The sequence below is a fragment of the Dasypus novemcinctus genome, chromosome 21 (assembly GCF_030445035.2).
Source record: "Dasypus novemcinctus isolate mDasNov1 chromosome 21, mDasNov1.1.hap2, whole genome shotgun sequence".
NCBI classification, from domain to species: domain Eukaryota; kingdom Metazoa; phylum Chordata; class Mammalia; order Cingulata; family Dasypodidae; genus Dasypus; species Dasypus novemcinctus.
Genome location: NC_080693.1, coordinates 86,639,491 through 86,654,910, shown reverse-complemented (window position 1 = coordinate 86,654,910; position 15,420 = coordinate 86,639,491). Strand labels below are relative to the sequence as shown.

The window sequence follows — 15,420 nt, the reverse complement described above, 5'->3', positions numbered from 1 at the left end:
CAGAGTCTCGGGGGCTGCAAGGACCTCAAGACCCTCCAGACCAGCTCCAGAGAAGGCACCCGCAGATCCAAGCCCCATTTCAAAGCATCCCAGCCGACTTCCTACCAGAAGCCCTGGCCCTGAAGTGCACGGTGGGCAGCACACCCAAGCAGCAGCACCCGTACCCCTCCAGCCAGGCCACAATTTGGCACACGCACTCCTGGCTCCTTCCACCCTGTGCACCCACCGTTCTGTCCCTCTGGGAAGTCCCTGTGCATCCTGAAGACCCAGCGCAAACCTCCACCTCCTCTGCAAAGTCTCCTTGCTGCCCCCACCCACAAACTGGAGCAGCCTTCCCGGGGTGCCTCCTCTCTGGCCTCAGCAACAGGCACAGGCGCAGCAGTGCTGCAGAATTTCCCTACACCTGCTGGACCCTGGACTGATGGCTGCTCTTGAATAAGCATGTAAGAAGCAAGTTTCCCAGTTAAGGTAAAAATCTAAGCTTCCTTTGAAAGATTTAAGCAAGTAAGCTGTTTATTTTTATAATTTTGCACTTTCCTCATTAAAAAAGGAACATATGTTCTCAGCAAAAAGCACAGGTAAAGGAGCAATGGAAATGTTCTGGTAGGTGGACGGTGGTGATGATAGCACAATACTGTCAACATAATTAATAGCACTGAAAAATATATCCGAATGTAGTTAAAAGGCGACATGCTAGGTTGTATACATGGTAATAAAACAAGAAAAGTTAAATACATGAAACTGCACTACAAAGAATGAACCCTAAGTTAAACCACATACTCTATAGTAAATAGTATAATTATGAAAATGTGCTTTTGTCAATTGTAACAAATGTTCCACACAAAAGCAAGGGGTTAATAATGGGGGATGGGTGTGTGGGAACCCTGTATTTGGTGCATGATTATTCTGAATACTACCACTTCTCTAATTTAAAAACAAAAACTACAGGTAAGCAAAAAAAGGAAAAAAACATCGCATAGACGCACACATATGGGGTCGTTCTGCATATACTCTGAAGGCTTCTGAATCCTACTTTTAGAATTACACCACAAACTAAACCGCCCTCAACACTGACCTCGCCTAGCACTGCAGGTATTTCAGTCTCACTGAGCCTCCTGTGAATGTCAGCACAAGATCAGCCTAAGAATGGTCAACAAGTCAGTCGGGAGCCTGACAGCGCTCAGCAGCTGCAGTCTCAGGGCAGCCACCGAGAGGGACGAGCAGCACCCAGGGCCAGCTGGCACCACAGCAGCACTGCCCACCATCTCAGAGTGGCCAAGAGGACACAGCACGGGTGGAGCAGCAAGGCCCACCATGTCCAAGAACCTACCGTGTTTTTAAAAGAGTGACACAAAGTAATGGAAAAATGGAATACAAGTCTTGCTGGAACATCTAATTAACTAGCGATGGAAAATTTTCTATCCTGTGCCAAAAGAAATTCCATATGGGTTAACAATTCTATGTTAAACAATAAAAAGGCAGAAAAATATTAATGACTACTGGTTAAATCTCTTAACAGGACAAGACTACATTGCCAAAAATTAAAGATAACTAAATAAATAAAAGAGAAAAAAAAGCGTTTTGACATCAAAATTAAGACTTAAGTCCCATAAAGAAAGCAAAGGCCAACACGAAGGGGACTGGACCACCCCCCATTACGACTGAAGGTCAGCACCCTCCACGGAGGCTCACATTAGAGGAGGTGCCAGAAGCCTCAGGCATTCGAGCTCACGAGCAGGGCCGTGCTGAACACGTGCGTGTTCTAACTCATGCGTGGTCAGTGAAATATAAATCAAGTATTTGCAATGATAAATACAGTTTTTCAATCTAATTTGGAAAATAAAGAATATTTGCAAGGAAGTCTAGTGCCACCAGGCACTGAGATGGGGCACTAGGGTCCTGGAGGGCCCGCTCCTAAGAGCCCTCCACATGCAGCCACTCCACTGTGCCCTGTCCTGACCTCCCGAGATTCCCTCCTCAAAGGCTTTATTCTAAGGAAATAATCCCAAAGACCAAAACAGGTTATACCCAAAGGAAGGCTCACATCACAGCTTATAAGAGGAAAGAAGGGACAAAACTGATTGCAGCGTCTAAAAACAGTGGAATACAATGGAATCATTTAAACATTTATATGATATTAAGTGTAAAAAGAAGAAGCTACCTTGATGAGACTGCACTACAGACGTTCAATGTAAGAGTTCAGAAGGGAAGTGGATGTGGCTCAAGCAACTGGGCTCCCGTCTGCCACACAGGTGGTCTAGGGTTCAGTACCGTGTGGCAGAAGAAGGCCTGAGACCAGACAGCAACACTGCGGCAGTGTCACTTCCCACCTGCAAGCTGCAGTTGTGTAGAGCATGCTTCTGCTTTTAAGAAATACGTACTCCAAGCTCCTGGGCAAATGGACATCATGTCTGCAACTAACTCTCAAATGGTGCAGAAAACAGTATGTGCACATGGATAGCTGTATATTTTCATATGTACATATACATATGGAGACACAGAAAGAGGGAGGGAGGAAGGGAGAGAGAGAAGGATAAAGCACATATAGTAAAATGCTAAAATGGGGGTAATCTGGGAAAAGAGTACATATGTATATTTATTCTTGAAACTTTTCTGTAATCTGAAATTATGTCAAAATAAAAACATTCTGAAAAGATAATGAGCATTGTCAAAGCACCCATAACAGATCAGTCGGGCAAGTTTATCTGTTCCCTCCCAAAACAACACTAAATGACAACAAAGGGATAACCAAAGTGTAATCTCACAAAAAAAAAAAAAAAAAGAAGATAAAGTCCACAGAGGAGGAGTGGAGCTCTTGTGGGGTGGGGGCAAGGGCAGGGACAGGTCCAGAAGGGCACAGGAGGTGGAGGGGGCCCCCGGAAGCAGGTGGAGTGAAGGCTGGCAGGTTTCAAGTCTGAACACAGCTGGCAGTGAGACTCCAAGGCCCCGCAGCCCACCCAGGCACTAGGGAGCGATGCTTCCCAGAGGGGGGCCACAGGCAGGCACGCGTTGGAGGAAGAGGCTGCTGGGGCAGCCATCAGAAAGGGCTCCTGCCACCCCGAGAGAGAAGAGACTTGAGGGAGGAGTGCTGGGCGCCTCCCCACCACCCCCACTCCTAGGGGGTCTCCCTCCTCCACTCTGAGAGTCCCAGATAAGCAAGCATTTAAGGAATGCCTCTCCCTATGCAAAGATCAAAACAAGCCATCAGAAAAAGAAAAAAGATCTCAGAGAAGGAGAGAGGCAAAGCATGGAACAGAAGAAACTTCTAAGTCTGCAGAAAATCATTCTCCTCAGGAAACGAGAAAACATACTGTAGCTATGAAACAAAAAAAAGATGACAAAGGAGAGGGGCTCACGCTAAAAGAGGGGGCTCCTGCCCAGTAAACACACAGCAGAAGGAAATTAAATAGAAACCTGGAAGCTAGAGCTGAGAATCTCCGGGGTGGGAGAGGGAGATTTTATTTTAGCAGGAAGATAGAATTAGACAAGATTAAGGATATTAAAATTCAATCCAGAAAGTCCAATATCAATAAGAAAAGTTTCTGAGAACGAAAAAGGAGAAAAGAAGCAAAGGACTGCCAAAGCAGGAAGCTCCTGGTCTCTGCACAAAAGGCACCACCAAGAAGCCGCAGGGCTCTAGGCAGGAATAGGACCTGGAAGCCAGGAGAGGCGCTGCCAAAGCCTGGGCGTCAGGACACACTGGGCCACTCAGCAAGAGCATGGGAACCATAAGACAAGGACACCACGCCTCCAGGATTCTGAGGTTAAATCATTTCTAGCTTAGAATTCCATGTCTTGCCAAATTATCATAGAAATACCCGAAAAAAGCCGTGTCTACCCATCTAGGATCTCATATTTGCCTCCCATCTCAGCGGCCCATGCAAAATGGCCTCCACAAAATGAGTAAACCCATAAACTGGGAGACCTAGAACCCAAGATGGGAGATTCGTGACAAGGAAAGGAGAAGGGGACTCTAGTGAGGTAGTGAGGGGTGCACTGGGGGCTGCTGAGCTGGAGCCCCATCCAGAGGCGGAAGGCAAGGTGTTCAGGAGAGAGTTCTCCAAGAAAAAAGTATAGCAGACGCAGAAACATAAAGAAAGGATTTTCATTTCTAGTGGAGAATCTGGGCTCAAGTTATTAATATCAATTTTTAATGAAGAGAAAGCAAAAAGTTGTACACAAAAACACAGTACATATATGTATTACATGGCTCCACTATAAATAACACACAACCCCAACAGGTAAACACTGAATACTGATTTAACAGTAAGTTATCATCTAGGACAGAAGAATGGGGAGAAATATCTAAAACTGTGGAAGGGAGGGGGAAAAAATCAAGAAATAGCAATATAAGCACATCATCTAGAAAAAACGAAGCAGATATCAGAAGAAATAAGTCAAAGAGCTGAATGGGTTTGCTCCAAGAATCAAAGAATTCTATTTTTTGTTATAAATCTCATAAAAGTATTTCAATTTTTAAAATATATAAGGTTATTACCAATAACATAAAAGTCATTTAAAGGGAGTAGATGTGGACTGAGCAGTTGGGCACCCACCACCTACAAGGGAGGTCCCAGATTCCATTCCCAGTGCCGCCTAAGGAAGACAAGCAGACACAACAAGCTGGCACAACAGCAGAGAGCAGCTGGCACATCTGCAGGGAGCAGATGTGACCAAGTAATTGGGCATCCATCTCCCACATGGGAGGTCCTGGATTCAGTTCCCAGTCCTCCTAAAGAAGATGAGCAGACACAACAAGCAGACAAGATGAGTGGGCCAGAGGAGGGAGTCAGGGGGGCAGGGGGGAAAAAAAAGGTAATTTAACATTTAAAAAAGTGGGAAGCGGATGTGGCTCAAGTGATAGAGCTTCCGCCTACCATATGGGAGGACCAGGGTTCGAGTCCTGGGGCCTCCTGGTGAAAAGAAAAAGAGAAAGCGTGCCTGCCTGGCAAGCAAGCACCCACATGATGAGCCGGTGCCTGCACGAGTGCCCGCACAGTAAGCAGTGCCTGCACGAGTGAGTCACGCAGCAAGATAATAGTGAATCAAAAGAGAGACAAGGAGAGAGGGAAGGTGAAGCACAGCAGAGACCATGAACTGTGGTGGTGCAGCTGACAGGGAACCTCTCTCCCCATCAGAGGTCTCTAGGATCAAATCCAGGTGAATCCTAGAGGAGAGAAAATGAGAAGAGAAGACAACACCAACAGCAAAAACAGCAGGGAGGGAGAAGGAGAAGGAGGGAAAATAACTAAAAACAAATCTTTTAAAAAAGAAAAAAGATAATACAATTTGACAATACAAAAATAATGAACATTCCCACAGAAAAATAGGGAAAGGACAGGCATAACTAGATGATTCAAAAAAGAAATGCAGGGGGGATGGGGGGTAAATGGGGACCTCATATTTTTTTAATGTAACATTAAAAAAATAAAGAGGAAAAAAAAAGAAATGCAGATGGCTAAAAGACATATTAGAAACTTCAGTAATGCTAGTAATAAAAATTTCTTTAAAAATAAAGGCAGATACTACTAAAAGCAGATACTACTTTTCATTTCACCAATCTGGCAAACATTATTTGTAAGATGGCATCCAGTGTTGCTAAAAAATGGTAACTTTGCACTGGATCGACCATTCCAGTAATCTATTTCTAACCCCAAAATGCTCCTTCTGCTTCCAGGAACTCATCCCAGCAATTAATCAGACAGGTACAAAGCTGTAATTTAGAACACAGGTAACAGGGTCATTTTTAGTTAACAAATTGAGAAGAGTGTTAGTGTCCAGGGGGAACTGTGAGAACAGAGGACCATGTCCTCTCGTGAAGAGGCTGCAGGGAGGCCCCTGCTGGCCCTGACTGCCCGTGGGGTGCCCACTGCACACCACCACCACAGGCCACGCATGGCCCGGCCGCACAGGGTCAGGCCCCGCAGGTAAGCAGCTGTGACCACCGGGGTGAAGGTACCTGGGGGTCTGTTTTGTTCTTTGTACGTCTTTACTTTCCCAAATGCAGACAACTTCCTTCATGCTCACAAAGAAGCCCAGTCTCTGGTCCCTAAATGCACTCTAAGAAGCTCGCCCAGGGCCAGGAGGGGGCCACTCCAGGGGTGTGTGTCCTCTGCCTCTCTCCTCAAAGCGTGGCTCCCACTGAGGCTGCTCCCCATGGCTTAGCCAGCGCTCCCACAAACAGCCACCCTGTAAGTAAGCACTTCCCTCCCACTCGAAGGAGGCAACTGCGCAAGGTCCACAGCAGGCCCCAGGAGGCGGAGGCCAGGCCAGTTCCCAAGGTCAAGACCCGGAGGTCTTTCTGGCCAACTTTTAACTTTCACCAACAGAGGAAAAAGACAAGAGCCCAAGTCCATTCTCTATTTAGCTAGATGCTGACTTAGAAGAAGTGCTCCCTCTCACACCCACATCTCAGGGAACAACGTATTCCACCTCCACAAGCATACTGGGGGTGTGTGGGTCACCAGGAAAGCCACCTTCCCTCAGACTGCTGAGGCTCAAGCCGGATAGGATGCTTGGGGAGTTTTACCCCCAGGCGCTACTCATTCAAATCTCTAGACACTCAGGGAATTGATTTCTCAAGCAATTCTGAAGCGATTTTCAAAGACCCCTAATTGCGAGGCCAGGAGGCATCTGCTGCAGCCTCTGCTCCTGGGACTGGTGGGCTGATGGGCTCACAGGCACCAGACATCACTTCAGGTGCTCCTGCCTCCCTGGTCCAGACAAACAAAAGCCGATGCTTCTCAGAAGAAGCAACAGAGCCCGGAGGAGCGCGAACAACTCCACCAAGGCAGCTGCTGGTGCGCCTGCCTGGGGAACAACAGAGGACACACGGACAGCAGTAACAGAAGACCCGGCGCTCCCAGGTGCCCCCGCGCCTCCCCCGCCACAGGGCAACCGCCAGGAACCTACCTGGACACAAGGACAGCAGCTGCATCTCGGGCCTTGTCACTGACAGTCAAGTAGGACTGGAAAGCAAAGGACAAGGAGTCTACTGTTAGGACACGTGGGCGTTGGGTGTGGCCCCAGGGACCCTGAGCACAGCTCGAAGCCCAGGGAGGAGTGCATCAGCCCTGTCCAGAGCCGTGGCTCAGGGGCTTCCAGGCAGAGCAGGCCCGAGGATGGACAAACCACTCCTGACGGACCAGATGGTGCTGCCTCCTCCATGCCCCTCAGGGATGTGCCTGCGCCTCGGAAAGCCTGGCTGCACCCCCTTGAGCGAAAACGAGCAAAGGCAGGGCAGGAAAGGGAGGGGCAAGCCCACTACCAACAATGACAAAGCACCACGCAACCACCCACAGCCGGGCTGCACCAGGTGCCACCCAGGCACACAGGGCCCACCACAGCAGAGACCCCAGCCCCAGCACACAGAGCCCACCACAGCAGAGACCCCAGCCCCAGCACACAGGGCCCACCACAGCAGAGAGACCCTACCCCGGCACACAGGGACCACCAGTGACTCAGGGCTCAGAACAGGAGACCCATCCCATTTCCACACAGAAGGTGGGCTTGCTAGGGGGCCTGCCTTAAGAGGTTTCCAATTCTCCTCTCAATTTTTTCCAAATACATGTAAAAGATAGCATATTTAGTGCCAAATCTTTAAAATCCCTACTTCCTCTGACCTGGCAATCCTACTGATTAGACAAATAAACAGAAGGCTGTTCACTGGCTCAGCATTTTTAATAGAACAAAACTGGAGGCAAATGAACACTTTGCAACAGAACACTTCTGATTTAAAGACCGTGAGAGATGGTATGTTCAGAACATACAACCAAAGGGAAGGCTGGACCAGAACCCAGGGCCTGAGACTACTGTGTCAAGCACACGCCCATGGGAGCAGCATCAGCCCTGATGCACAGCTCAGGCTCTGGAGGACGTGGCTCAACCATTTATGAACAATGAACCCATCCAAGTGACCTATTTTTATAACTGTTTTCTCCTCAGTAAAATGGGGGTAAAAATAGTTAACGCCCCTCAGAGTAGAATTTGATGAAAGTGTGTAGAAGAATGCCTGATTTACAGCAGGGATTCAATAAACTCCCCCCCACACCATGTATGTACGGAAGTGTGGACAGACTCCGAGACGGCCCCTGACCTTGCCCCCTGGCAGGCACGCCCGTGTGGCCCTCGCCCTTGTGTGGGGAGGGACATGCTGCTCTGCCCCAACCACCGGAACTGGACTGTCACTTCCATGAACAGGTGACGTAAGGCTGTGACTTTGGTCAGCAAGCAGACTCTCTCTTGCTGGCTTTGCTGGAGTAAGCTGCCATGTTGGGGGGGCCCACAGCAGGAACTGAGGGGTGACCTCGAGCCAACACCAGCCAAGAACCGGGGCTGTCAGTCTAGCAGCCTCCAGGGCCCGTGGAGGGGTCTGGGGAGGGGCCCGTGGAGGGGCCTGTGGAGGGGCATGTGGAGGGGCTCGGAAGCAGGGGCTACCACTGATCCTTGGCTACGGACTCTGAGGGCCTTCAGTCCAGGTGCCCCACAACAGACCGTGCCCCCAGAAACTGAGAGGACAAGCGGGTGCTGCTTTAAACCACTAAGTTTTGGAGTGATCTGTTATACAGTAACAGCTATGTTTGTTTACATAACATTTTTATGAGGTAAAATCTGAAGAAAAAGATGTGTTATCTCTTGGAATTAGAATTTGGGAGATTATCAGTTTAATATTTTTCTTGTTTCAATTTATTTTCTAGTTTTCCTACAATGATCATATATCACTGACATAAAGTTAAAAATTAAGTTTAAAATGTTCTCAAATCATTGCCTCCTAAAAACTTACATGTTGCTATCAGAAAAGCAATTGCGGTTTTGCACTGTTGCAATTCTGTTTGATAATGGCATACATTCTTAAATAAATGTGGTTATGTTATACATTATTTTAATGTGCATCGCTCACTTCATGTTTTTTTGCTAATGACTTATCACTTGCTATTTATTTTATATTTATTTTAGACTATGGAAATTGATGTTAGACAAAAAGCAAATTTGAGTGATTTTCTAATTTGAGTTCGTAATGGGTCATAAAGCAGCAGAGACAACTCCCAACCTCAAAAACTCATTTGGCCAGGTACTGCTAATGAACATCCAGTGAAGTGGTGCTTCAAGAAGGAGATGAGCCTTGAAATGAGGAGCATGGTGGCGGGCCAGTAGAAGTTGACAACAACCAAATGAGAGAAAACATCGAACCTGATCCTCTTACAACCACACAGGATGTTGCCAAAAAAACATTGACCATTCTACAGTCGTTCAGCATTTGAAGCAAACTGGAAAGGTGAAAAAGCTTGATAAATGGGTGCCTCATGAACTGACCAAAAATCAAAAAAATCTCTTTATTCTACGCAACAACAGTGAACCATTTCTCCACTGGACTGTGACATGCAATGAAAAGTGGATTTTATACAATAACCAGCTCAGCGGCTGGACCAAAAACAAGATCCAAAGCACTTCCCAAAGCCAAACCTGCACAAAAAAAGGTCATGATCACTGTTTGGTGGTATGCTGCCCATCTGATCCAATACAGCTTTCTGAATTCTGGCGAAACCATTACATCTGAGACATATGCTCAGCAAAATGATGAGATACACCAAAAACTGCAACACCTACAGCCAGCACTGGTCAACAGAAAGGGCCCACTTTTTCTCCATGACAACGCCGACCACACATCACACAACCAACACTTCGGAAGTTGAACGAATTGGGCTATGAAGTTTTGCCTCATACACCACATTCACCTAACCTCTCACCAACCAACTACTTCTTCAAGCATCTAAACAACTTTTTGCAAGGAAAACGCTTCCACAACGAGCAGGATGCAGAAAATGCCTTCCAAGAGTTCATCGAATCCTGAAGCATGGATTTTTACACTTCAGGAATAAACAATCTTACTTCTCATTGGCAAATGGTTCCTACTTTGAAGATGTGTTTGAGCCTATTTATAATGTTTTAAAATTCATGGTCCAAAATCGCAATTCCTTTTGCGTCAACATAGTATTATGCTTACCAGACAGAGTATTTGCATTATCTCTAAAAAATTAGAGAATATTTGCTAAGATAATTCATGGAGAGACCTGAATTATCACAATTTCTAAATGAGTTATGAAATAGGATTTTTAACTCACTGAAAACCAAGCACAGCAGCTGAGGAACACAGAGAGCCTGAAGGCTAACCCGATTATCCATAACAGCAACAGCGCAAGCCTGAAAGAACGCTCTCCAGCAGCTCAAGCATCAGCACGGCCCATTTACCTCTGCTATCTGAAGAATGCGGTCCATTACCGGCCCTTGCGCTTGCCCAGGTTCAGTGCTGAGGTTCCCATCAAGGCGCGAGAAGTCAAAGGGAATCAGGCAGGTCACGGAGAGCCACAGTAAGAGCATGTAGCGTGTTTCCCAAGTCTACAGTGTTAGGATTAAGCAAATGCAAGAAACAGGTAAGTATTCAGGTGTTTGTTGCCTCAGTAAGAAGTCACAGCAAGAGAGGCTACAGTATGAAGGGCAGAGGTGAGCAGCCACAGCCCACTCGCAGCCCTGATGCCCTGACCAGCTGAGATGACCAGCCCAGGCCCAGCAAACCCCATGGGCCCAGAAGCCGGGAGGCTCCTCTCAATGACTCTCTAGTACGTCAAACAGGCTCACCCACTGCCATAGCAGACTTAAGCCGGCTGACATGGCAACTAAAGGAACATCAATAGTGAACAAAGAAAAACCATAATGAGTCAGGATGACAGCTTCTCTTCACTGGCACCCTTCAATATGCAATCAGCCTTCCGACAAAAATGTAAAACACATACCAAAAGACTTCAAGTTAAAGAAAAATATTCTCAACTTTGATAAAGAGTACACTTATTTTAAGTAATCAATAAAACTAGAGTCCAATTTGGCCTGGAATCATTCCACCAGGGAAACACTAAAAATACCAAGGAAAGAAGAGAAAGGGGGAAGCAAATGTAGCTCAAGCAACTGAGCTCCCGCCTATCACACGGGAGGTGCCTGGTTCAGTTCCCGGTGCCTCCTAAAGGCAGCAAGCTGACGCTGCAAGATGATGCAACAAGAGACACAAAAAGAAAAAACATAATGAGAAATAAAACAAAGCAGGGAACAGAAGTGGCTAGAGCAATTAGGCGCCTCCCTCCCAAATTGGAGATCCTGGGTTCAGTTTCTGGTGCCTCCTGAAGAAACAAGATGAATAGACACAGCAAGTGCAAACAGCGAGGGGGTGGGGAGAAGTAAATAAATAAAATAAAACTTTTAAAATAAAGAGAAAGGGGGAAATTCCCACCCAACTCTGATTAAAATCAGGAGGAGAGCTCAGGCACTCACTCTGCAACCCTCATGGAGCTGCACAATTCGCAACTGCGCCCTCTTCTGTGTCTGTGAAGAGTTGGCAGCACAGGCCGATTGCTGCTCTCAAAGGCCTGCTTCAAGGGCGGTCGTGGTGGTGCCTGGGACCCACCAGGTGCGGGAGGGTTCCCGCCCTAAGTGGTAAGAGTGGCTCACTGTGCCCAAGCGGTCAGTCTGGGATTCTGGTGCGCATCAGGCAGGGGGTGCCCAGGTGACCAGCCCCCCATAAAAATTCTGGGCTCTGGGCCTCTGATGCTGCCACACTTTATTGCTGGAGGACACACCCTGGGAGAGGACTCTGGAAGGTGTCTTCACCCCCCACCCTTCCTCTCTGCTGACTGCGATGTGTCCTTTCACAAGGAAAAGTCACAGCTGTGAGTGCAACATGCCAAGTCCAAGAGCCCTGGTGAGTCAGCGAAGCTGGGGCGGCCTTGGGGACCCCCACATACAGAGTTAAAACTTAAAGCTAAAAATATATGGATGGTGAGACTTATCACCAAACTATATCTAGCATTTTTTTCCTTATAAAGGATATCTTTTAAAGGAAAAAAAAAAAGTAAAACCACATATGTAAAAAGAAAAGGGAAAGCCAAAAGAATACAAGAAAAATACAAGAAAAGAGGAGAATAATATAAAACAGCATAGAAAGAGAAGCGGATGTGGTTCAAGCAGTTGGTCACCTGCCTACCACATGGGAGGTCCCAGGTTCGGTTCCTGCTATCTCCTAAAGATGAGGAGTAAGACAGCAAGCTGATGCAATGAGGAAACAGAATGAGAGACCCAACAAGCAGGGAGTGGATACGGCTCAAGTGACTGGGCGCCTCCCTCCCACATGGGGAGGTCCCAGGTTTGGTTTCCAGTGCCTCCTAAAAAGAAGATGAGCAGACACAAGAGAGCATACAACAAAGAGACACAGGGAGCAGACACAAGGCACAAACAACAAAGAGGGAGGAAGAAATAAATAAATAAATAAAATAAATCTTTTAAAAAAAAAGCATAAAAAGATAAAACTGAAAGAAGCAGGACAACAAAGTTGCCAGTGAGGAGAGGAGAAAGCTGAAGAGGACAAAGGCACAGGAGAGGGCTAGGAGTAAAAAAGGGGAAGGGGAACTTACTTCATGGTCTTTAGGATTCTGATCTGTAACCATATCTAAAACAGGCTGTACATCAGCTACTTCATGAGGAAATAAACGAAGAAATATTTTATATCCTCGAACCTACCAAATAAAAAAGATGAGTTATTATATAATAGAAAATACAAACAATACCAAAATTATCTTTTTCCTCTATAATTCAAAAATCATCATCTTTGCCACCCAATGATCAAAGTGAGTTATATCAAGTTACAGTGATACAAACTAACTTTCTTTGCCTTATTTGTTGCAAGCTATCTTTGCTTCTTAATCATCTCATTCAAGAAATAGGTTCTGTCCCAATTTGACTAACAAATCTTATATGTGGTTATTCAGAAATATAGATTGTTACAAACTAAAAGCTGGCTTCTACCTTGTTTACATGGTTGTCTTCTGACGACCCTCATGAAGAGTAAGTCTCCAAGACCTCAGAGACCCCCAATCATCTCCTCCGAAAACTGCAGGAACATCACAGTGGAGAGGGGCCCTGCCTGCAAACAACTAGGCGGAAGAGAAGCATGTGCCCTCAGTAGCCTGTCCACCATGCTCGCTCAGGGGCCAAGGCCTTCTCTCCACCACTGAGCCGTAGCAGGCAATACTGCAGCATGTGACCCCACAGAGCCACAAAGCCCACCCTAGGATGGCTCTGAGCCACCCTCAAGGTCAAAGTGCAAATGGTAAGTCCATGGAACAGCGCACTAGTATCACCTAGGAGCCTCTAAGAAAGACAGACTCTCAGGCCCCACCCCAGACCCGCTGAATCAAAATCCATACTGTAACAAGATCCCCAGGAAATTCATGTACACATTGAAGCTGGAAACGCAGTTCTATTTTCTATTTCCATTAAGTTTGTTTGCTTTTAGCTTGTAAGAAGCTTTTCTGCATTAGTCCTCTCTCCTCACCCCTCTTCTGGCTGGGTGGCACCTCAGTCTACTCAAATGCAGGATGTTAAGTATCATGGGCATCGCTACAGCCAAAGGACACAGTGGCTCATAAGATCTGGCCCCCAGCATCGTAAAAGAAAGGGAAAGCCCCGGCTTGCACAAGAGAGCTCTTTCCTGTGAAGGGTAACTTCTGGCCCAAGTATATGAAGAAAGTGTTCTGCCAGCTGTAAAGTGTGACATAAACATTACCTTGGTGATGATGTAAAGAAATTTAAAAGCCAGGTGCACGAGGCCAGGTAGGGATGTCTTATCTTGCACTATGTCCAACAACATGTTCATCATCCATTCTAGGGAGACACATGCAAAAAGATTTGCTATAAAGTAAATACTAATAAGATAGTAAGATGAAATACCAATACAGAAACGGGTTTATTTAGAAACGTAAGAATGGTTTAATATTAGTAAGTCTATATAATCCACACATGAATAGTGATGAGAAAAAATGTTCATCTTAGCCTCTGAAAAAGCATTATATTCAATGCAAGATATATTCTCACTTTCGAAGTTTAAAGAAAACACGTATGTTAAAAAGTATTCTAGGGAAGCGGACTTGGCCCAATGGATAGGGCGTCCGCCTACCACATGGGAGGTCCATGGTTCAAACCCTGGGCCTTCTTGACCCGTGTGGAGCTGGCCCATGCTCGGTGCTGATGCGCTCAAGGAGTGCCGTGCCACGCAGGGGTGTCCCCCACGTAGGGGAGCCCCACGTGCAAGGAGTGTGCCCAGTAAGGAGAGCCGCCCAGCGCAAAAGAAAGTGCAGCCTGCCCAAGAATGGCGCCGCACAAACGGAGAGCTGACACAACATGATAACGCAACAAAAAGAAACACAGATTCCGGGTGCCGCTGATAAGGATAGAAGCAGTCACAGAAGAACACACAGCAAATGGACAGAGTGAGCAGACAACTGGAGGGAAGGGGAAGGGGAGAGAAATAAATACAAAAATAAATAAATCTGCACAAAAAAAAAATGTATTCTAGGGGGAAGCAGCTGTGGCTCAAGCATTTGGGCCCCCATGTACCACATGGGAGGTCCTAGGTTCAGTTCAAGGTACTTCCTGAAGAAGACGAGCAACAAAGTAAGATGGCACAACAGGCTGGCGTAGCAAGCTGATACAAGATGACAGAATGAGATGATGCAATGAGGAAACACAATGAGAGACACAATGCAGGAAGCGAAAGTGGCTTAAGCAATTGGGTGCCTCCCTCCCACATGGAAGACAAGCAAACATGGAAAGCACAGAACGAACAGACAGACAAAGCAGACAGCAAGCACAAACAACAAGGGGTAGGGAATAAATAAATATAATAAATCTTTTTTTAAAAAAAAGCATTTGCTCTCCAATCAGTATCTATTAGCATATTCAACAGAAGACACCTAAAGCCCTACTGAGACTCAGCAAGGACCTGGCTCTGACCAATATAATAAGATAAAGAGACAGGGAAGCCGAGTTGGTTCAGTAGGTAGAGCATCCACCTACCTACAGGGAGGCTCGCCTGCATGGGAGGTCTGGGGTTCAAACCCAGGGCCTCCTGACCTGCGTGATGAGCTGGCCTAAGCACAGTGCTGATGCACGGAAGAAGTGTCGTACCACGCAGGGGTGTCCCCTGCATAGGGGAGCCCCACATGCAAGGAGTGCGCCCTGTAAGGAAAGCCACCCAGCGCGAAAAAAGTACAGCCTGCCCAGGAGTGGCACTGCACACACAGAGAGCTGACGCAGCAAAATGACGCAACAAAAAGAGATTCCCGGTGCTGCTGACATGAATACAAGCAGACACAAACACACACACACAGCAAATGGAGAGAGAGAGCGGACAACTGGGGCAGGGGAGGAGGGGAAATAAATAAATAAATCTTTTTAAAAAAAAAGATAGGAGATAAAAAGAAGGCAGAATCACTACTTACAGTTACACAGGAATAAGTGATACGGAATTTGCCCTAACACCATCAACAATTAGAAAACTGGACAAAATACATGGTACTGTTTTCAGACACCAGAACAATA

At 46.6% G+C, this 15,420-nt stretch overlaps 1 protein-coding gene across 6 annotated transcripts in view; it reads right to left on the bottom strand.

Annotated features, from left to right (window-relative positions):
- The window catches only part of TBCD (tubulin folding cofactor D), a 241,723-nt gene that overhangs the window by 205,709 nt on the left and 20,594 nt on the right, over positions 1-15,420 (bottom strand). For 4 of the 6 annotated variants that reach the window (XM_058284969.2, XM_071210865.1, XM_058284968.2 and 1 more), the window contains 4 exons: positions 13,607-13,704; positions 12,456-12,557; positions 10,249-10,395; positions 6,913-6,968 (listed from right to left, as the gene is read on the bottom strand). In XM_058284969.2, coding sequence (XP_058140952.1) covers positions 6,913-6,968; positions 10,249-10,395; positions 12,456-12,557; positions 13,607-13,704 — 403 coding nt within the window. Of the gene's footprint in view, positions 1-6,912; positions 6,969-10,248; positions 10,396-12,455; positions 12,558-12,846; positions 12,975-13,606; positions 13,705-15,420 lie in introns of all 6 variants that reach the window. The other 2 variants (XM_071210867.1, XM_058284970.2) reach the window with 2 other exon arrangements.